The 23,907-nt window shown below is 42.4% G+C and overlaps 1 protein-coding gene across 1 annotated transcript in view; it reads right to left on the bottom strand.

Annotated features, from left to right (window-relative positions):
• Window positions 1-7,059: 7,059 nt before the first annotated feature.
• Window positions 7,060-23,907, bottom strand: part of ABCA4 (ATP binding cassette subfamily A member 4) — a 255,198-nt gene continuing 238,350 nt past the window's right edge. Inside the window, exons 45-50 of the mRNA XM_073571415.1 lie at window positions 12,700-12,841; window positions 12,286-12,420; window positions 10,866-10,969; window positions 10,684-10,776; window positions 9,268-9,517; window positions 7,060-7,952 (exon numbers count right to left, since the gene is read on the bottom strand). Coding sequence (XP_073427516.1) covers window positions 7,833-7,952; window positions 9,268-9,517; window positions 10,684-10,776; window positions 10,866-10,969; window positions 12,286-12,420; window positions 12,700-12,841 — 844 coding nt within the window. The 3' untranslated portion in view covers window positions 7,060-7,832. The remainder of the gene's footprint in view (window positions 7,953-9,267; window positions 9,518-10,683; window positions 10,777-10,865; window positions 10,970-12,285; window positions 12,421-12,699; window positions 12,842-23,907) is intronic.

Raw genomic sequence — 23,907 nt, 5'->3', positions numbered from 1 at the left:
TATACCAAGACTCTCTGCGGACCCTGCACTTCAAGGGTCGTAAGAGACGAACAGCCGTCCCTCCTGGCCGAGATGCGATCCTTGATTCGGGAGGAAGTACAGGCCTCCAGATCCAGTCTCTCACAGCAGCAGTCCCCTAGTCCGGGGCCAAGCCGGAAGCGGCCGAGGTGGGAGATGGAGCTAGCCTCGGAGACAAGTTCGCCTGAAGGGTCAGACCCCTGGGACTCGGATCCCGAGGAGGGGGAGATCCCGACTGACAGGAGGGACCAAGGCAGGAAATACCTGTTTAAGTTAGAGGACACCGAGGACTTGGTGCAGGCGGTAAGGAAGACCATGCAGATAGAGGATGTTCCAAAACCGCAGTCCCGACAGGACCTGATGTTTGGGGGACTGGTCGCTCGGAAACAAACTGTGTTCCCCGTAAGCGAACACATTAAGACAATGGTCCTAGAAGAATGGAAAGAGGCAGAACGGCGACTTGTCCTGTCTCAGGACTTTAAGAGCCGACTGCCCTTTGACCCAGAGGAAACACGATTGTGGGAGGAAATTCCTAAAATCGATGTTCCTGTAGCTAGGGTGACCAAAAAAACCCGCCATCCCCTTCGAGGACTCAAGTCTCAGAGACCCGATGGACCGGAAGGCGGATATTCTGTTAAAGAGAACATGGGAATCGGCAGCTGCCCTTACTAAGGTTAACATAGCAGCCACCTCAGTGGCCAGGTCCATGTTCCTATGGGTGGGGCAGTTGGAAGAGCATTTATCCAACAAGACCCCTAGATCTGAGATCCTAGCTTCCCTCCCTCTGATGAAATCAGTCACTGCGTTCCTTTCAGATACATCAGCCGAGTCAGTAAGATTCGCAGCCAGAAACAGCTCCCTTTCCAACCCAGCTAGGCGAGCGGTTTGGCTGAAGTCTTGGTCTGGGGATAACGCTTCGAAGGCAAAGCTTTGCTCCATCCCCTTTTCAGGCTCAAGGGTGTTCGGGCCAGCTCTAGATAGCATCCTAGAGCAGGTGTCTGACAAAAACAAGGGGTTTCCAGAAGAAAAACCCAAGCGTCCCCAGTCCTTTCGTAGAGGGTCCTTTTTCAGGAGACAGACTGATTTTAGGAGCCAGGGTAGATCCAACAGGGGCTCCTTTAGAAACACTCAGAGCCAAGGGGGGAGAAGCAAGGCCCCTCTTTTCGCGTCATCCTCCAGGTCTAGAAGGCAATGACGCCATAGGTGTCGGGGGAAGACTGCGACGATTCGCAGCAAGGTGGCGCCAGGTAACCCAGAACCGGTGGGTCCTCAGAACCATCACAGAAGGGTACAGCATAGAATGTTATTCCCCTCCCCCCGACAGATACATCGCCCCCACAGTAGTCCCGGAAGACTCTACCATGTGGGCAGACCTACAGGACCTGCTCCGGTCAGAGGTCATAGTGCCGGTTCCGCAGCAGGAGAGGGGAAAAGGTCATTACTCTTCCCTATTCTCCATTACAAAACCATCTGGCGAGGCCAGAACAATTATAAACTTAAAACCCCTAAATGCCTGGGTGGTATACAAAAGGTTTCGAATGGAATCAATACGCTCAGTGATTCAACTTATAGACAGGGATGCTGTCATGTGTACTCTGGACCTGAAGAGTGCATACTATCAGGTTCCCATCCATCCCGCATCTCAAAGCCTATTAATATTTGCAATCAGTCTACCATCCCGGACCTGCCACTTCCAGTTCTAGTGCCTTCCGTTCAGGCTGGCTTCGGCCCCCCGAATATTTACAAAGCTGGTAGTGGAGGTGGTAGCCTACCTGAGAAAGCAGGGAGTCATTATAATACCGTATCTAGACGACTTTCTCCTAGTCGCAGGATCAGAAGAAAGGCTCATCCAGGACAGGAGCCGAACGATCAGAACACTGGAGTATCTCGGCTGGCTGATCAACGACCAGAAGTCAGACCTAAAACCAGAAAGCAGGAAGATCTTCCTGGGAGTCCTTCTGGATTCAAGAGACAGAATATCCCGGCTACCGAGAAAAAAGCAGACAATTCAAGACCGAGTCAAGGGACTACTGAGACACCGCTCCTCCATAAGAGGTGCAATGGAAGTTCTGGGTCTGACGGCTTGCATTCCATGCGTCAGATGGGCCCAGTCCCATTCGAGGCCCCTGCAGAAGGAAATCCTCGCAGGATGGAACAGGCGTCAGGATTCTCTCGACGGGCCCATATCCTTACCAGACACGGTAAGAAGATCCCTGCGGTGGTGGATACAGCCCCAGAACTTACAGGTGGGCGTGCTATGGACAACCTCGCCATACGTGGTAATCACCACAGACGCCAGTACGTGGGGATGGGGAGCCCACGTAGAAGGGAGAATTTTTCAAGGAAGATGGCCGGTCAGCATCAGAAGCAGATCCTCCAACTTCAGGGAGCTCTATGCGGTCTGGGAAGCCCTGCGTCAGAACCGGTCGGTAGTGAGAAATCGACATGTCCAGATATTGTCCGACAACACAACGGCAGTCTCATTCCTGAAGCACCAGGGAGGTCCGAGACATCGACCACTCCAGGCACTCGCAGGACGAATATTCGCCTGGGCAGAAGAGGTGGTCCTCTCCATAACGGCAATCCACCTAGAGGGTTCTCAGAACGTAGTAGCAGACTATCTAAGCAGACAGCGGGTCAGCCCGACAGAGTGGGAACTAAACAAAGAGATCTTCCATCAGCTTTGTCAGCGTTGGGGGACCCCCAGTATAGACCTGTTTGCAAACCGGAAGAACTCAAAGGTCGCCAGATTCTACTCCTTGAACCCAGCAGACCACCCGGACGGAGTAGATGCCCTGAGCCAGGCCTGGACGGAACCCCTCTTGTATGTATTCCCACCACTGGCGCTAATACCGGCGGTACTCAGGAAGATCTGCGAGGACCGCGCATCGGTGATATTAATAGTGCCATACTGGCCAAAGAGAAGCTGGTTTTCGCTGCTAGGAGCCATGGCAGTAGGAAACCCAGTCGAGCTACCCCTGAAGGGAGATGTTATCCACCAGGGGCTGATTCGCCATCCAGACCCAGCAAGGCTACGCCTCTCGGCATGGATCCTGAAAGGGACATCCTGAGAGCAAAGGGCTTATCTGAGCAGGTCATATCCACTCTACTGGCCATCAGGAAACCGGTAACATCCGCAATCTACAGAAAAATATGGAAGAGATTCTGCCTGGAAGGTGGCAGGTCCGACCTCTCAGCAGGTACCCCTGACCTCCCTAGTATCCTAGACTTTCTGCAGTCGGGATATAATAAGGAGCTTAAACCCAGCACGTTAAAGGTCCAGATCTCGGCTTTGAGCGCCTTCTTCGACTACCCTTTAGCCTCCCATCCTTGGGTGGTAAGATTCATAAAGGCCACGCAGCGTCTTCGCCCCACAATTAGGCAGCTCACCCCGCCCTGGGACCTCGGCCTGGTACTCAGATCTTTATGTAGGGACCCCTACATGCCTAGTGATAGAATGTCCATTTCGACTCACTCTCGAAAGACTGCTTTCCTCGTAGCCATCACCACGGCCAAAAGAATAGGGGAGATCCAGGCCCTGTCCACCAAGGATCCATATCTCCAGATCAGAGACGATCATATAACCTTAAGATTAGATCTGGCTTTTATCCCCAAGGTAGCCTCTTACCAGAATATAAATCAGGAGATAGTGCTACCATCCTTCTGCAGCAATCCCCGCAATGAGAAAGAACAGCGTCTCCACTCCCTAGACGTAAGATGGGCAGTTATAAGCTATCTAGAGGCCACCAGTGACTGGCGTATTGACTCAAACCTGTTCATCCTCTTCGGGGGTAAAAATAGGGGGAGAAAAGCCTCTAAGGCGTCCATCGCAATATGGATCACATCAGTAATTTCAGACGCCTACCAGTCGGAAGGCGCCAACCCACCAGGTACCTTAAGGGCCCACTCTACTAGGGCAGTTTCAGCCTCCTGGGCCGAGAGCGCAGGCGCCTCAGTCGAGCAGATTTGTAGAGCGGCAACCTGGGCCAGCCTGAATACAGTTTGCAATCACTAGAAACTTGACGTGCTATCAGGCCAACATACCGCATTTGGGAGAAAAATTCTCCAGGCGGTGATCCCACCCTGAGGAGGTGCTTTGGTACTCTCCATGGTGCTGTCAGGTGGACGTCCTGGAAAATAGGTATTAGACCTACCGGTAATGATGTTTCCAGGAGTCCATCCTGACAGCACGGGTAGTTCCCTCCCGGATAGGTTGTTATGTTAAGTGATGTAATATGATGATACCATTAAAAGAGTTATAACAAGAACCACAGCGTGGATAATGCTAAGTCACTGAGGGAAAGGGGTGGGACGGGGCCTTTTAACCTCTCGTGTGCTTTCCTGTCCCTGTAAGGAGGAGGAGGAGGACGTCCTCCATGGTGCTGTCAGGATGGACTCCTGGAAACATCATTACCGGTAGGTCTAATACCTATTTTCTCTTCTGCTGCAGATCTACCAGTTCTACATTACTGAGCTCTGTATAACACCGTCCACACCGCTGACTGGCAGCTTTCTGTGTACACTGTGCATAGGCAGAAAGCTGCCAATCAATGGTGGAGGTGTGGCTGAACTACATCACAAGAGGTTTACTAGTTCTGTAGTGATCATTTCCTGTTGGTTAAAAATTAAAACTGGGATTTTATCAAAACTACAATAAACAGCCCAGTAAGTCCCTCTCGCTCTCTATTATGCTGCTCTCAAACGAAGTGAAAAAAACTGACAATTTCCTTTAACTAGTAACTAATTATAATAAATAAAAAGTGTGTGGTATTGAGCTGAGAACTTATTTTTTTTTTTATGTGTTTAGACTTTTATTTCTATCACTATACTCAGTTTTTGGCTGTTTGATTTGGATAAAAAAAAATACTTTGATATTTCAGATCACATTTTAGGAATGCAGTTGAGGCATATTGTACCCAAAAATACACGTGTTAACTGCTTGTGATGGCAGAGTGACAATGCAGCCTTAAAGGGGTGGTCCAGACAAAAGTCTGCAGTCACTTTATAACTGCAGATTGCTGAATTATGACAGTGTGACGTGCATACCTTCACTATGTGTTACATCAGAAAGCAGCAGCTGCGAGCCCCTGCTGTCTCGTCTGTGTACTCATCATAAATGACTTGTGCGTCACCCGTCCCCTGGCCAGGAGATGTGGTACATGCTGACCATGAACTGGAGCAGCTCTGCATGGTTGGACACAGCCATTGCTCAGTACACAGCAGCGAAATATTTATAAGATCATCTCAGCACAGGAACAATTTTTTTTTCTCCAACACATCCAATTGTGGAACTTATTATTCCAAGATCTATTAGTTATAATGTACTTAGTTTTAAAAGGTTTTCTTGCGAACAGTCTTTAAAAATATAAATGTGCAATAAGAAATCTAGGTATGCTTGTACATCTGTTACATTTGTAACTTCCAAAATATTGCAAATGTGCAGCTACCTGTACCCACTTTCTTACTGGATGTGATGCCCATCTCAATAAAGTCAGGGGACTCTTCTCACCATAGATGCTCATCCTATCAAACTCAAACTCCTGTGGATATGCCATAATTGTTTGAAATCAGAGCATAGTTTAAAGGGAATCCCTCAGCAGAATTTTGCTACCTCGTCTGAGAGTAGAATTATGTAACCAAAGAGACCCTGAATCCAGCGATGTATCACTTAGATCAGGGTTTCCCAACTCCAGTCCTCAAGGCACACCAACAGATCATGTTTTCAGGATTTCCTTTGTATTGCACAGGTGAAGCAATTATCACCTGAGCAATACTAAGGAAATCCTGAAAACATGATCTGTTGGTGTGCCTTGAGGACTGGAGTTGGGAAACCCTGGCTTAGATTACTGGGTGCAGCCATTCTCACACACAGAGTTTTTAGATTAAGCAATGCAGCAGAGCTGAGAAGGCTGACTCCACCCCCACCAGGCTCTGTATATGCAATGTCTGTAGATGGTGAGCTGATTATCACAGAAGGGGCGGAGTCAGACCAGGAGGCACTCTGCTGCAAAAAAAAGGGGTAGATGGTACAGTTGACTAAATATCAGACTACACACAGGGTTCTGTAGTCTGTAACCATGGACACATAGTTCTGCATAGCTGTATACACTACTATATTTCTAAACAAAACTATTTGCAAAGTGTTTTTTTTTTTTTAATTTTGGAATTTAGATGCATTGAAACAATAAAAAAGGTCCAAAAAAGAATATGTATTAAGATGAAATGAAAATGAAGAGAGCATCTAGTTGTTTAGCATGTTGCTCGCTGCTATGATTTGCATACAAGTAATGTTGGACTATCGTGCCAAGAGCCCACCATTAACTTTAATTCTGGGTGTCCATTGTTAAAGGGGGTGGTCCAGGCTTGGGGCTCAAGTTTGCAGTCGCTCTTCATGACTGTAGACTTGTGAATCCTCCCAGCGTCCATAGTGCAAGATTCTCTGGTGCTGGCGCTAGGTGCAGGCAGTCATGTGACCACAAGTATGCGATACACATGCTTCCGGCCACATTCTGAATAGACATATCCGGCCTCGCTCAGTTCACTAGTATTTAGCAAAGTTGCACACGTCTAGTCTGCACGTGACCGCATGTTTGCAAATCGCATACTTGCAGTCACGCGGCAGATCCCGGGGCTGGCGCCAAGTCTGTAATCAGGGTTTTGCTGACTTGAACCTCAACCTTTTAAACCCCTTTAAACTACATGCAAAAATAACAAGACCATATTCCACAAGTTTATTTATGATTCTAAATATTATTAAACTGGATTGTTTTGTGAATGATTAGATTCTGCCTTTGTTTTTGTAAATGGTGAATCAAGTGCATTAACGCTGCTCATGTAGGGTGCAGGTGGGCCCATTAATTCACAGGGGCCCACCAGGGGGTTTACCTGCTCTCCGGTCTGCCAGTCCGAGCTAGGACACAAATATATTCACCAATGGGAGCTGAAAAATTTATTGGAGTTGTTCTGAAAATCATTTGTACTAAAAAGGCAATCCTGTGAAATCCTGGGGAAGTCACCACTCGGAATGTAGGAACTCAACTCTTATAGATGGTGTCTGTTTTATTGCAATGACATGCATTAATCATAACTGTACTTGATAAACCAAAGAAGGTAAATTCAATTCACTATATTTTATTTGTTAATAAGCATATGAAAAAAAACCCAAAGTAAATCTATTCCCCAAAGTTAGCAAATGCATTGCAATATTACTCCCATTTACAAATATTCTCATCTGCTAGACTTGGTGTTTGTGCCTCTTCCCCGTACGACAAGCAGAGAAATGTTTCCTTACAGCTGCTGATATTGTACTGCTGAAATACATATAGATATGAAAAATTTCTTTTTATAGGTGAGAATCCTCATGATGTGAAATAAGTTTTCAAAATGTATCACAAAATGTGATAACTTTTTTATTTTTTTAGAAATGCAGGAAAATAATTATGGCAGTCACGAAACTTGCCTTTTCACTGATTGGATCGACATTAGTTCCTATAAGAAGCTATAATCGTTAAACAATCTTGAATTGCCCTCTGTCTATACCTGGCACAACCCAAATCTATGTGCCAAGCAACATCACTCTACAACACAAGCAAGGGAGAGAGCAGCAGATGGCAGTGACTACCAAGAGTGTGTCTGCGATGCCTCACTGCTGGAGTGGGCTGGGACACTGCCCTAAAACTTTGCTCAGGATGAAGCAAATGTCAAAAGTAACGGCTTCTTTTGTGCTTGTAGACACAATTTCACATTTCGGAAAAACACCATCACCATCCGGATGGTCCTATGCCCTGATGCCTAGGGCAGATGTAGCCTGATCTTTATGATGCCTTTCGTGGTGGAGCAGGTGCAACTCTGATTTCTCGAGACGCTCCAGCCGCTCGGGGATGTAGGCGGATATCCTCATCATCCGTCTGCTGTTTAGCAAAGTTTACAAATACCTGTAAATGGAAAAGAAGACATTTCTACTATAGATATGAAGTGATTAAAAGAAGTTCTATCTGCTGAAAATTGGAGAAAGCATACTGGATAGGGAAGAGGTGGAAAAAAAAAAAAAGTATGGAATATAAGGATTACCTGAAGCTTCCTCCAGGAATTAATCTAAATATATATTATACATTGTGCTGGCTTAAAGGTTTAATGTTATCTTAAAGCAGATCTGTCACCATATTTTGCAATCCAAATGGCATATGAAATTAAATAGATATCTGAGACCTGACAATACTGGTGTACTTACTTTGTAAATCCATGCCAGAATGGCTATATAATAATAGTAATATTATGTGTATTTTCAGTCCAGTTATAGAATGAAATAGCTCACGAATCCAAATGTATTCAGTCTCCATGCACCCAGGCTAACTGACATCTGCAGCTTGTACTGAGCAGTGTGAGATCCCAGCAGGGAGGAGGAATACTAACAAGATGTCAATCGGGCTAAGTGCATGAAAATCAGTGCCGGATTTTAATCAGTTATGCAGCCTGCATTGTGAAGTCTCGGACAGATAAGCTTGAAACATAAAGCCTTATGAAAGTTATAATCACTAGAATAATTTTTCTAAGACATACACCATACAGAGTGGTTACAGGACCATAATAAATACTCCCTTAAATTAACAAGAATTTATGGAAAATCCATAGGAAAGACATAAATGCCTGATAGGTGCAGGAGCCCAAAAGAAGTGTGTGTGTCACACTCAACACTTGTTTTCTCAGCTTGAAAAGGTACATGCTAATTGTAGTCATAATTTGCTCCAAATGTATTATTGCCATGCACCAGCATATTGGTGCAAATAAATAGTGTAAAGTAAGTCAACGAAAAGTAGGCACAAGTAAGGGACTGATGCATAAAGTTTATATAAAAAAAAAAACCACAGAAAAAAAGGCAGCCGTATTTACCAACCCCAGGTCACAACGCTAATGCGCTACATCTCATGGTTGCACATTTTTTCATCTTTGTACTGGATGCAGTCGGGCCCTTAAGTGTTGGCTGGAGGAATTTGGGGTGTCTATCCATTTGGGGTGCACTACCATAGTGCGGGGCAGCCCGCCTAATCTAACACAAATAGGCTGGGTAACTGGTACAAGCCTTATCCATCCTGCCCTTAAAATCAACATGTGTTTCTCAATAAAAAAAAATAATAAAAAGTGAACCATAAATGCAGTAGTATTTTCCAGTCTGTTTGAACCCTCTTTACTTAAACTGATATTGTTAGGATATCACAAACGTGGCGCCAGAGCACCAACATGGACGATTACCTGGTCTAACGTGGTCTGGGACACAGAGTATTCCTCAATGTGAAGGGTGTCTTTGTTGGAGATAAGAAGTTGGAATATCTTGGCCAGGGAAGAGGAGGAGATCTGATACTGTAACATGTTGTAGTGTTTCTCTCGCTGTAAGCTGCCAGGAAAGTTTGCCAGTATAAACTTCTCCACCGGTCCTGGGTCAGGGGCCAATCCTGGCGACTGTGCTCTGATCTTCAAGGTAACGATATAGCCATCTCCAAATCTGAGAAACAGAATACAGAGTGAAAACTAAACCCCCACATATATTTTAGATGGCTATTGGCCAAATGGCGGTTCAGCCGGCAGCTATATTGCCTGACTATCCTGTAGTCAAGAGTGTTGGCTGAGCGCCTATGAGAGAGCCACCGTCAGACTATTCTGGTGGCAGCTTAACTCGTAGAAACCAAAAGGATCGACAGTGCAAAATTGCACATTCCAGTTTTTGTTGAGGCCCCCATTCCCGTTAGACTGTTGGCTGAACTCGTTGATATCGGTGGGTTTGGCTGACGTTAGTCTAATGTGTACAGAAGAGGACACCTGTACAAGAACAATATATCATAATGCCCAATTCCATCTGCTTTGGGGTTAGTAGTGGTTCCCTTTTCTCATAGGCCCCTTTGCGGCTGCACAGATTGACCCAGTGATATATCTGCCCCTGGATTTGTATGGATGTTACTAATGTATTGGAGAGAACTGAACTGCATCCACATTGTGCTTTTGAGTATGTCTCAAGATTATCTGTCTACTCCTACTGAGGGGTATCACATCTCTAAGGAAATCTGTGCAATAGGATAGACCTTTCACAAACTCCACACAAGTGCTTTCTGTAGTTCTTTGGATTTCAGCCATTTTTGGCTAGAATTGAAAATAATCAGATACAATTGTCATTAAGGTGTGAATGAAAGTTATGGGAACAGCAAAGATCAGTTTTACTGAACTGGTTCCAGAGCCCCACCTCCTACGACAGGCGTTTGGACGTTGATCTTCCCATCTCGGGCATGATCGGCTGAAATTAAAATACCATAATCTCTTTAAATCAAAAGATCCATAGGTAGCACTTGTGTGCACTTATTAATGGAAAAAAGCTATATCCTATCCTACAGATTTGCATACATAATAATAATGATAATAAATTAGACTCGTGTGCATGAGTCATTTCTAATTATTTTATACACCGGTAGGAATTTTTCCCATACAAAATGCATTCATTTCAAGTCGGAGGTCCAAAAATGTTGGACCCTGAATCCTCAAGAAAATATGTGTACAGCACCATGGAATCAATGGTGCTATATAAATAAATAATAATATATGTAATAGAAACAAAAAAAGAAGTAATAATAATGGAGTTAGCATAACAAAATTACATGTGTAAAATGTGAAATAACATACTTGTATTTTAAGTGCTGAATGGTTCCAAGACATTTAAAGGTTCCCTGGACCATTATGGCGAGACGAGTACAGAGGGCTTCACATTCCTCCATACTGAAGAAAGCAGAGGACATTACAGTTATTATGGTATTATGCACGGGATTGAACACACTGTAAGGACATTCCTATAAAGATGAACATGCCTGTGTGAGGTCAGGACCACGGCTCGGCCGTCCTTGATGATACTGACAATAGAATTCCACAGGAAGCGCCGTGACTGAGGATCCATCCCTGTGGTCGGCTCATCCTAAAAGTGCAGTCATTATTTTTATAGGGTCATTTCAAAACTGTTGTTACGTGGAAGATTGGGCATCTATATAGGAGATTAAAGCCTTTAAGTATAAATGTAAGGTTTCTATACTGGTTTAAAATAGACATGTCTTAATATATGGGGGATGTACCGCTAGAATCAATGATGTTCATAAATCCAGAGGTATTTATAAGCTAGATAGTAGTATATAATGCCAATCTGATTCTTCCAAGGCCAGCAATATAGTTAGACTCAAGAGAAAGGTCTCATGAACATGGCTGTACGTCCCCTTATAGAGTCACTGTTATTCTGCACTATGTGCCGCCATATTGTGCTCAGTGTGAACAAGCTGCAGTAGTAGGCACCACAATGCGTATGGACCATTCCACCTATGTAGATGTAGAAGGAAATGAAGGCCATTCAAATCTATGGTAATTTTGACATGTAAAAAAAAATCTCTTTCCATATGTTAGAGGTTACTATTAGATAATAAAATTGCACTGAATTTCTGTCTACAATCTTCATGTAATTTGCAGCCGGATGGAAATTTTACATTTTGGTCTTTTGTGTGAGTTTCTCTCTCAGTAATGCGGGCTGGATGTAAGGTGTGCGTGTATCATCACAGCTTCTATCCTGCACGTATTTTCTGTCCACTCTTTTCTATTCAATTTTTCTGTGCTCCCTGATATACTTTCCTCTTATTCTACTGCAGATTTGTGTAAAACTCGCTCCCACTTTCTACTTTCTCTAACACTGAGAGAAGGGAGGAGGATAGCAGAGGGCCATCAGAACCAAGGGCAGGATTCTGACAGATTTGTACCATTTTTTTCCAAACAATTAGCTTGATATAGGGACTTCCTGACATCCGCTAGAAAATGGTAAAATATTTTTAATGAAGACAACTTAGAAAAGTTCTTAACTTTGCAGTTAAGAATCAAATGATCAACTAAAAAAAAATCATAGTCCTAAGGCCACGATCACAAGTTCAGCATTTTACCTCAGTATCTGTAAGCCAAAACCAGGAGTGGAACAATCAGAGGAAAAGTCTCATAGAAACACATCACTACTTCTGTATTTATCATCACCCACCCCTGGTTTTGGCTTACAAATACTGATGAAGAATACTGACCAGATACTGAACATGCAAACAATTCTGGGGAACCTCTTAAAAGAATGATAAGGTACAGTGTCTATAATAGGCTTATTAATTACATAATAGGTAAAGAGAAAAGCAGATGAGGAAAGTGATTGCATGGTGGAGAAACAAGATTTATTCATCCCCAATAAAAACAATAAAAATATCTAAAACCTACCAACAAAACCACCGGGGGACATCCAATAAGAGCAATTGCAGTTGATAGCTTGCGTTTGTTTCCACCACTGTACGTGCCTGCTGCTTGGTCTGCATATCTTTTAAGGCCCAATTTTTCAATCCCCCAATCTGCAACCTGGATAATAACAGGTCAGCCATTATGCCTGTCCTCATCACTAGAGATGAACGTCATGCTGCTTGCTATAATACAGCTTTATAAAAAAAAAAATTTTCATTGTGGCAACAGTCAGCCACTACTTTCCAAGTATTTTTTCCAAAGTTTCTTTAAAAAAAAAAAAAAAAAAAATTATGTATAATTTATACATAATTTATATGTAATTATATATAATAGGAAACACACTTTTAGAAGAAAATTTCTAATAATTTATGTTCTGAGGCTAAAATATGGTTTTACCATAGCCACTTCATCTTGTGGAACTCCCCTTAGACGTGCATATAGTTGCAGATGCTCGCGACCAGTCAACAGCTCGTCAATGGCATCAAACTGCGGACAGTAGCCCATGTTCTGGTGCACGTCAGCTATATTGGTCAGAATACTGGAAAGTAAGAAACAATAACCCAATACAATTACCATAAGCAGGTTTCATCTGATCCTCTATTATTACTAAAAATACTTTTCTTAAAATAAAGATTATAACCTTTAACCCCTTCACCCCCAAGGGTGGTTTGCACGTTCATGACCGGGCCAATTTTTACAATTCTGACCACTGTACCTTTATGAGGTCATAACTCTGGAACGCTTCTATGGATCCCGGTGATTCTGACATTGTTTTCTCGTGACATATTGTACTTCATGTTAGTGGTAAAATTTCATTCAAATAACTTGCGTTTATTTGTGAGAAAAACGGAAATTTGGCGAAAATTTTGAAAATTTCGTGATTTTCCAACTTTGAATTTTTATGCCCTTAAATCACAGAGATACGGCACACAAAAAACTTGATAACTAACATTTCCCACCTGTTTACTTTACATCAGCACAATTTTGGAACCAAAATTTTTTTTTGTTAGGAAGTTATAAGGGTTAAAAGTTGACCAGCGATTTCTCATTTTTACAACACCATTTTATTTTTAGGACCACATCACATTTGAAGCCACTTTGAGGGGTCTATATGATAGAAAATACCCAAAAGTGACACCATTCTAAAAACTGCACCCCTTAAGGTGCTCAAAACCACATTCAAGAAGTTTATTAACCCTTTAGGTGCGTCACAGGAATTTTTTTGAATATTTAAAAAAAAATGAACATCTAACTTTTTTTCATAAAAAAAATACTTCAGGTTCAATTTTTTTTATTTTACCAAGGGTAACAGGAGAAATTGAACTGCAAAAGTTATTGTGCAATTTGTCCTGAGTACGCAGATACCTGATATGTGGGGGGGAACGACTGTTTCGGCGCATGGCAGAGCTCAGAATGGAAGGAGCGCCGTTTGACTTTTTCAATGCAAAATTGGCTGGAATTCAGATTGGACGCCATGTCACGTTTGGAGAGTCCCTGATGTACCTAAACAGTGGAAACCCCCTACAAGTGACCCCATTTTGGAAACTAGACCCCCCAAGGAACTTATCTAGATATGTGGTGAGAACTTTGAACCCACAAGGGCTTTACAGAAGTTTATAACGTACAGCGGTACATTTAAAAAATCATATTTTTTCCACAAAAATGATCTTTTCACCCCAATTTTTATTTTCCCAAGGGTAACAGGACCCTAAAAGTTATTGTGCAATTTGTCCTGAGTACGCTGATACCCCACATGTGGGGGTAAACCACTATTTGGGCGCATGGCAGAGCTCGGAAGGGAAGCAGCGCCATTTGACGTTTTTGGCTGGAATTGAGATCGGACACGATGTCGCGTTTGGAAAACCCCTGATGTACCAAAACAGTGGAAACCCCCCACAAATGACACCATTTTGGAAACTAGACCCCCTAAGGAACTTATCTAGATGTGTGGTGAGAACTTTGAACCCCCATGGGCTTCACAGAAGTTTATAACATAAAGCCATACAATTAAAAAATCATTTTTTCCACAAAAATGATCTTTTCACCCTCAATTCTTATTTTTCCAAGGGTAACAGGACCCTAAAAGTTATTGTGCAATTTGTCCTGAGTACGCTGATACCCCACATGTGGGGGTAAACCACTATTTGGGCGCATGGCAGAGCTCCGAAGAGAAGCAGCGCCATTTGACGTTTTGGGCTGGAATTGAGATCGGACACCATGTCGCGTTTGGAAAACTCCTGATGTACCAAAACAGTGGAACCCCCCCACAAATGACACCATTTTGGAAACTAGACCCCCTAAGGAACTTATCTAGATGTGTGGTGAGCACTTTGACCCCCCCCAGTGCTTCACAGAAGTTTATAACACCCGGGCGTGAAAATAAAAAATTCGTATTTTTTCCACAAACATGATCTTTTAATCACCATTTTTTTATTTTCCCAAGGGTACCAGGAGAAATTGGACCCCAAAAGTTGTTGTCCAATTTGTCCTGAGTATGCTGATACCCCATATGTGGGAGAAAATTACTGTATGGGCACACGTCGGGGCTCGGAAGGGAAGTAGTGACGTTTTGGAATGCAGACTTTGATGGAATGGTCTGCGGGTGTCATGTGCGTTTGGAGAGCCCCAATTGTACCTAAACTATTGAAACTCCCCACAAGTGACCCCATTTTGGACACTAGACCCCCCACGGAACTTATCTAGATGTGTGGTGAGCACTTTGAACCCCCAAGTGCTTCACAGAAGTTTATAACACTCGGACGTGAAAATAAAAAAATCATTTTTTTCCACAAAAATGATATTTTTGCCCCCAATTTTTTATTTTCCTAAGGGTAACAGGAGAAATTGGACCCCAAAAATTGTTTTGCAATTTGTCCTGAGTAGGCTGATACCCTACATGTGGGGGTAAAACACTGTTTGGGCGCATAGCAGAGCTTGGAAGGGAAGGAGCACCATTTGACTTTTTCAACTCAGAATTGGCTGGAATTGAGATCAGACGCCATGTTGCATTTGGAGAGCACCTGAGGTGCCCAAACAGTGGAAACCCCCAATTCTAACTCCAACCCGAACCCCAACACGCCCCTAACCCTAACCCTAGCCCTAACCCTAACCCTACCCTAACCCAACACACCCCTAGCCCTAACCCTAATGGAAAAATGGAAATAAATACATTTTTTTAATTTTATTATTTTTCCCTAACTAAGGGGGTGATAACGGGGGGTTTGATTTACTATTTATGGCGGTTTTTATGTTTGGCAGCTGTCGCACGCTAAAAGACGCTTTTTATTGTAAAAATAGGTTTTGCATCACCACATATTGAGAGCTATAATTTTTCCGTATTTTGACCCACCGAGTCATGTGAGGTCTTATTTTTTGCGGGACAAGTTGACGTTTTAATTGGTACCATTTTCGGGCACGTGAAATTTTTTGATCGCTTTTTATTCCGATTTTTGGGACGCAGAATGAACAAAAACCAGCGTTTCATGAATTTCTTTTGGGGGGGGTGCGTTTACACCGTTCCGCGTGCGGTAAAATTGATAAAGCGGTTTTATTCTTCGGGTCAGTACGGTTACAGCGATACCTCATTTAGGTCGTTTTTTATTTTTTTGTCGGTTTTATGCAATGAAAACTATTTTATATAAAAAATAATTATTTTTGCATCGCTTTATTCTGCGAGCTATAACTTTTTTATTTTTTCGCTGATGATGCTGTGTGGCGGCTCGTTTTTTGCAGGACAAGATGACGTTTTCAGCGGTACCATGGATATTTATATGCGTCTTTTTGATCGCGCGTTATTACACTTTTTGTTTGGCGGTATGATAATAAATCATTATTTTTTGCTTCGTTTTTTATTTTTATTTTTTAAGGGGTTCGCTAAAGGGGTTAACTAATGGGACAGTTTTATAGGGCGGGTCGTTACGGACGCGGCGATACCTAATATGTGTACTTTTATTGTTTTTTTTTTTATTATTTCCAAAAAATGGATTTATTGGGGGAATATTTTTATTTTTTTTTCTAATTTATTTGGCGATTTTTTTTAAATTATTTTTACACTTTTTTTTATTTTTTTTTTTACTTTATTAAATAGTCCCAGGTGGGACATCACTGTCCTGTGACAGATCGCTGATCTGTCACATCACAGATCACTGTGACAGATCAGCGATCTGACACAGGCACTGCAGAAGGCTTCCTCATGCCTGCGCTTTGCAGGCACTGAGGAAGCCAGCTTCCGCAGGCCCCCGAAGGCCCCCGTCGCCATCTTGGATTCGGGGGCCTGGAGGAAGGGAGTCCCCCGCAGCAGCGCTGCACATTGCGCTGCCGTGGGGGGCTCAGGGAAGCACGGAGGGAGCCCCCTCCCTGCCGATGCTTCCCTTTAACCCCCGGTACACCGCGATCGTGTTTGATCGCGGTGTGCAAGGGGTTAACGTGTCGGGGGCGGTCCGTGACCGCCCCTGACACATTGTGCCGGGTGTCAGCTGTGATAATCAGCTGACACCCGGCCGCGATCAGCGGCGCTCACCACGTGGGCGCCGCTGATCGCGCCGACGTACTATCCCGTCCCCGGTCATACGGGCCCGGGTACTGTGGACGGGATAGTACGTCGGATGGCAGGAAGGGGTTAATGAACATGGTACCAATAAACACGACAGCTCGTTACACAAAATACAAGCCCTAAAAAGTGTATGGCTTTTGGTATATGGTAGCACAAAGAAAGAACTATTTGTTTTTTTTCTATGATTCTTTTTTCATTTCTACCAGAAAGGAGATGATAAAAGGTAAAGTGTTTAGGCAGGCTCAATATGCATTTCTAGTGTTGTGACCATAAGTGTGCGATTTGCATACTTGTAGTCATAGAATCATAGAATCGTAGAGTTGGAAGGGACCTCCTGGGCCATCTGGTCCAACCCCCTGCTCAAAGCAGGATTCGCTAAATCATCCCAGTCAGATGTCTGTCCAGCCTCTGTTTGAAGACTTCCATTGAAGGAGAACTCACCACTTCTCGTGGCAGCCAGTTCCACTCATTGATCACTCTAACTGTCAAAAAGTTTTTTCTAATATCTAATCTGTGTCTCCTCCCATTCAGTTTCATCCCATTGCTTCTAGTCTTTCCTTGTGCAAATGAGAATAAAGTTGATCCTTCTACACTGTGACAGCCCTTGAGATATTTGTAGACAGCTACTAAGTCTCCTTTCAGTCTTCTCTTTTGCAAACTAAACATTCCCAAATCCTGCAACCTTTCCTCATAAGACAGGGTTTGCAGACCGGTCACCATTCTGGTCGCTCTTTTCTGAACTTGCTCCAGTTTGTTGATGTCTTTTTTAAAATGTGGTGCCCAAAACTGGACACAATATTCCAGATGAGGTCTGACCAAAGAGGAGTAGAGGGAAATAATGACTTCACGTGATCTAGACTGTATGCTTCTGTTAATACATCCGAGAATTGCATTTGCCTTTTTTGCTGCTGCATCACACTGTTGACTCATATTCAGTCTGTGATCTATTAGTATATCCAAGTCTTTTTTACATGTGCTGTTGCTTAGCCCTATTCCTCCTATTCTGTATATGCTTTTTTCATTTTTATTGCCCAGATGTAGTACTTTGCATTTTTCCCTGTTAAAAACCATTCTGTAAGTTGCTGCCCACTTCTCCAGTTTATTTATATCTTTTTGAATCCTCTCTCTCTCTTCTCTAGTATTAGCTATCCCTCCTAGCTTTGTGTCATCAGCAAATTTAATCAGTTTACCCTCAATTCCTTCATCTAAATCGTTGATAAAGATGTTGAACAATACAGGGCCCAGGACAGAGCCCTATGGTACCCCACTTGAGACATTCTTCCAACTGGATGTCCAGTTGGTGACTAGCTTCTCATCCGCTATTCTTAATATAACTTTGAGAAGAGCAGATGAGAATATAAAATCGGCAGAGGAATCAATGATATTGCGCACCTTGCAGACTGTCAGGATTCAGCAATCTGTCATCACAAAAGGTGACTGCAGAAATTTATATAGAGTCCCACAAAACCCCTTTAAAGGGGTTATCCAGGACTGTTAAATTTACTTATTATGGGCATAAGAACTAACAGGCAGTTAGTTGCTAATTATCTGCCTGATGTGCCTGGTTTTGATCTCTGCCGGCACAGAGTGCTTCTGCTGATGTCACATTGACGGAGCAGTGGCTTGTCTTCTGCTCTGCTGATGGGGTGTGACTGCTGACATCATACTGATTGATAGCTGCCTCCCCACTGCCTAGCTGTATGGAATCGGCTGTCAATCAGCATGACGTCACCGCTCATATGCCGTCTATAGAACAACTCTGAAGAGGAAGAACTGCTCTGTAGACGTGGAGCAGGTGAATTTTCAGCGTGAGCAGTCTGAGCCTGGCAGAACAGACAGTTGCCTCTATTAGCAACTACTTGCCTATTAGTTTTTAGGCCAATAGTTAAAAAAAAAAATGACAGTCTTGGATAATCCCTTTAATCAATAACTTATATGTACCCATAATTGGTGGCAATAAAAAGTACAACCTATCATGCAAAGAAACAAGCTCTTATACATTCGAAAAAAGAAAAATCATATAGAAAGTTATGTATTTGGAATGGATTATCTAGTAATACCCAAGGTCATGTTCTTGAGTGGATAAAAATGGTGAAGAATTTACAGAAAAAAATGATATGCATTGGAAAATTTTCTCTATCCAAAAAAAAAAAAAAATTAAATTGCAAAAATTACAATATCCATTTTTTTTTACTTCATATTAGTCCAACTCCTTAACATCACCCACTTTAACCTCACTCCTATCCTATGTTCTCTATCACGCCCACCCGACGTGATCGCTAATACTGTATTGATCGCTGGCAGATTCAGACACACATTCCGCAGAGAATAAGCGCCTTCCTGGGCGGCGGCGGGGGGGCATAATCACACTGAAACATCAGACTGCCATGAGCCGTACATGTGCTGAGCTGTATTTTCCACGCTAATAGTCCAGATATCAAAAACAAGTTTTGTACATGACCCGTCAGATTGGACAAAAACTCGTTATAAAAACAAATTCATTTTGCTGATGGTGTTTTTTTATACTATGCAAATAAAGGGGCATATTGACTTTCTGCATCGCGCCAAAGCACGTACAAAGCACAACATGTTTATGTGTTTCTGGGCAGTAGAAGAGAGGGGAGGGCACGTCTCAGCGCTGCTGGCATCAGCTTATGAATCTAGCAGTGTCATTAGGTTGTTAAGAAAATCTTTGTTATTGTAATAGCCTTAAGGGGGTGTTACACATATATAAATATATATATATTTATTGATTTGATTAATGCGAATCTGTTACCAGATCTCCTAACACAAACTGCATACATTATTAAATCGATCCCTTAGACCTGATGAGACTGGTGCATTTACTTTGAAGATCCACAGCAGAATGGCTGAATAATTCTGATATTAACAAAAGTAAGAGTCCAGCTATAGAATGAAATGGCTCACAAATCCAAGTGTATTAAGTCTCCGCCTACCCAGCCTGACTGACAGCTGCAGCTTGTACTGAGAAGTATGAGACCTTAGCAGGGTGGAGGGACACTGAGGAGCTGTGAAAGGGGCTGGGTAGACCAAGATTGAATTAAAGTCCGGCACAGATTTTTAAACTCAATACAGCCTCATTATCAGGTCTATTTAATGGTGTACGCAGTTTTCATTGTGAAATCTGGTGACACACCTGCTTTAATTTTTTTTTTAGTTTTTACTGTGTAGTGCACATATATGAACACATAATAGGTGCATACTGTTCCTCTGTGTGCCTTTTTTTCATCTAAATTTAGTCCTTCTACTGGAAATCCTTATAATCTAATATGTGAAAAGCCCCATGGCATGCCAAAATTTGGAACAAAGGAGGAATACTTCCCTAGATGCATTGTTTCAAGTTCTGAGGGAGAATACAGTGCATTAAGAATGCTCTATATAATATCTCAAGGGTGTCTTCAGGTCTATATATTGGACATACTCATGTGTTCTGCTGGTATACAGGCTACATTTACATACCGGCAATATACGGTAATGTGCAAATGCTTTAACAAAGAGGGGACCTCCTGTGCTCCTATAAAAAAAAAACTCCTTAGAAAAAACCCTCTGGTACACCTCTGGATGAAAAGTTGAATGGATTGTTGGGTCATGTGTGATATGATATAATATATATATATATATATATATATATATACTGCCTGTATATATATATATATATATATATATATATATATATATATATATATATATATATATATATATATATATACATATACAGGCAGTATAGTCTGGGATGGCAGGTATGTGGCACCGAGGCAGGGGCCTCGGTGATACAAATCCTGGAACAAAGTGTTCTGGTGACAGTAGATTACAGAGAGGAATTTTAATGGATCAGATTGTGGGTCTGGGATTTAGGAGTGGCTAAAAGAGCTTGGGGGGAAAAGTTTGCTCCGGTATATTCCAGTCTGGGAATAGCAGGTCCTACATAAGGCAGTTGGGTTGGCTCAGGTGTTGTCTGTAGTGTTGAAGAGGAAAAGATCAATATTGGTGAACAGACTGAGAATAAGCATTGCCTGTACTGCTCTGTGCGCGAGACCATGCTACTTTCTTCTGACTACCCTGAGAAAGGACTTTATTATTGTTACTAAATGTTTTGGCTGAAAAAAAGCTGTTTACGTTATGTTGAAAGTTTATGTAAAAAAAATAAGCTTTAACCTGTTTGACACTGAAACTCCTACCTGTATGAACCTCAGCGGATACCAAAGAGCTGCTCGGACTCTTGATATTGAGAATTTGCCCAAACCATAGATGACTGCTGTCCTGAGCGACATGGCATAAACCTCTTACTATCAGAAAACTCCGGTAATATAAATTCTATTACTATAATGAAAGTGAGGATTCATCACTTATGATTCCACTACTTTTGCTTTTTCTCCACTTACCACAATCTAAAAGTCCTGATAAAATTTATGATCGCCTGAGGAATAACATGTGAAAAGGCAGCAAAGTGCAAATCGATGATGGCGCACAGAATCCTAATATTTACAGCAATGTTCTAATACTTGGCTTAGAACAAGTCTTTCTAAATGGTAATGCTCGCAATCGGGTAAGTGTAATAACAATAAAATATGTGGTACTGAAACGAACGGTAAGCAGAATAGAAGAGCTGAGTGCAGGTATAATGGCGATGCCTAGAGATAAGGGCTCAGGTGGATCTGTCCATGGATGTCAGATAGAAAGCTGAATTATATTTACAGGTGGAAGCTGAATGCAGTTTGCGTAATACTCCTTCATTAATGTCACTTGTCATTATGTTATCTGGGGTGACAGCTTCTCCTCTAACATCAATAAATAGATCATTAGATTATAGAAGTCAATGGTACTGTTGTGACATTACTGAGGTTTCCTCTATAACTGGAAACCCATGATGAAGTTGAAGACAGGGCCTTTGGCCACGTTCATACTATCAGTATTTGGTCAGTATTTTCCATCAGTATTTGTAAGCCAAAATCAGAAGTGGAACAATCGGAGGAAAAGTATAATAGAAACACGTCACCACTTCTGTATTTACAGTTGTGGCCAAAAGTATTGACACCCCTGCAATTCTGTCAGATAATACTCAGTTTCTTCCTGAAAATGATTGCAAACACAAATTCTTTGGTATTATTATCTTCATTTAATTTGTCTTAAATGAAAAAACACAAAAGAGAATGAGGCCAAAACCAACACATTGATCATTTCACACAAAACTCCAAAAATGGGCCAGACAAAAGTATTGGCACCCTCAGCCTAATAATTGGTTGCACAACCTTTAGCCAAAATAACTGCGACCAACCGCTTCCGGTAACCATCAATGGGTTTCTTACAATGCTCTGCTGGAATTTTAGACCATTCTGCTTTGGAAAACTGCTCCAGGTCCCTGATATTAGAAGGGTGCCTTCTCCAAACTGCCATTTTTAGATCTCTCCACAGGTGTTCTATGGAATTCAGGTCTGGACTCATTGCTGGCCACCTTAGAAGTCTCCAGTGCTTTCTCTCAAACCATTTTCTAGTGCTTTTCGAAGTGTGTTTTGGGTCATTGTCCTGCTGGAAGACCCATGACCTCTGAGGGAGACCCAGCTTTCTCACATTGGGCCCTACATTATGCTGCAAAATTTGTTGGTAGTCTTCAGACTTTATAATGCCATGTACACGGTCAAGCAGTCCAGTGCCAGAGGCAGCAAAGCAACCCCAAAACATCAGGGAACCTCTGCCATGTTTGACTGTAGGGACCGTGTTCTTTTCTTTGAATGCCTCTTTTTTTTTCCTGTAAACTCTATGTTGATGCCTTTGCCCAAAAAGCTCTACTTTTGTCTCATCTGACCAGAGAACATTCTTCCAAAACATTTTAGGCTTTTTCAGGTAAGTTTTGGCAAACTCCAGCCTGGCTTTTTTATGTCTCGGGGTAAGAAGTGGGGTCTTCCTGGGTCTCCTACCATACAGTCCCTTTTCATTCAGATGCCGATGGATAGTACAGGTTGACACTGTTGTACCCTCGGACTGCAGGGCAGCTTGAACTTGTTTGGATGTTAGTCGAGGTTCTTTATCCAACATCCGCACAATCTTGCGTTGAAATCTCTTGTCAATTTTTCTTTTCCGTCCACATCTAGGGAGGTTAGCCACAGTGCCACGGGCTTTAAACTTCTTGATGACACTGCGCACGGTAGACATAGGAAAATTCAGGTCTTTGGAGATGGACATGTAGCCTTGAGATTGCTCATGCTTCCTCACAATTTGGTTTCTCAAGTCCTCAGACAGTTCTTTGGTCTTCTTTCTTTTCTCCATGCTCAATGTGGTCCACACAAGGACACAGGACAGAGGTTGAGTCAACTTTAATCCATGTCAACTGGCTGCAAGTGTGATTTAGTTATTGCCAACACCTGTTAGGTGCCACAGGTAAGTTACAGGTGCTGCTAATTACACAAATTAGAGAAGCATCACATGATTTTTCGAACAGTGCCAATACTTTTGTCCACCCTTTTTTTTATGTTTGGTGTGGAATTATATCCAATTTGGCTTTAGGACAATTCTTTTTGTGTTTTTTCATTTAAGACAAATTAAATGAAGATAATAATACCAAAGAATTTGTGTTTGCAATCATTTTCAGGAAGAAACTGAGTATTATCTGACAGAATTGCAGGGGTGTCAATACTTTTGGCCACAACTGTATCACCCACTCCTGGCTTTGGCTTACAAATACTGATGTAAACTAACGACCAAATACTGAATGTATGAAGATGAGATTAGTATTAGCATAGTAGAGGTAAAAGAGCATCTTTAAGAGCCAGTTTGAAACTCTGGCATCACCAGAGGTTAAGGAGTGCAACACTTGGTCGTCCATAAGCCATACCATGCTTCATCTACAGAACTACATGTTTAAATTCTCTGGACACCTTTGACCTGGACATTTTTTTTGTTCTGTATTTTAGGGGTTACCTTTATTTAATAAAATTGCACTTAGTTTTGGTCTGCAATCGTCATTCCTTCATTCATTTTCAGACCCCCTGATATGCAGTTTGTACCCTGATCCAAGAATCATATTTTTATTTGTA

Source organism: Dendrobates tinctorius, unplaced genomic scaffold, assembly GCF_039654945.1.
Source record: "Dendrobates tinctorius isolate UK_male_01 unplaced genomic scaffold, ASM3965494v1 ptg000029l, whole genome shotgun sequence".
Classification (NCBI taxonomy): domain Eukaryota; kingdom Metazoa; phylum Chordata; class Amphibia; order Anura; family Dendrobatidae; genus Dendrobates; species Dendrobates tinctorius.
The sequence above is the reverse complement of the archived record's forward strand: the minus strand, read 5'-3'. Positions and strand labels throughout refer to the sequence as shown.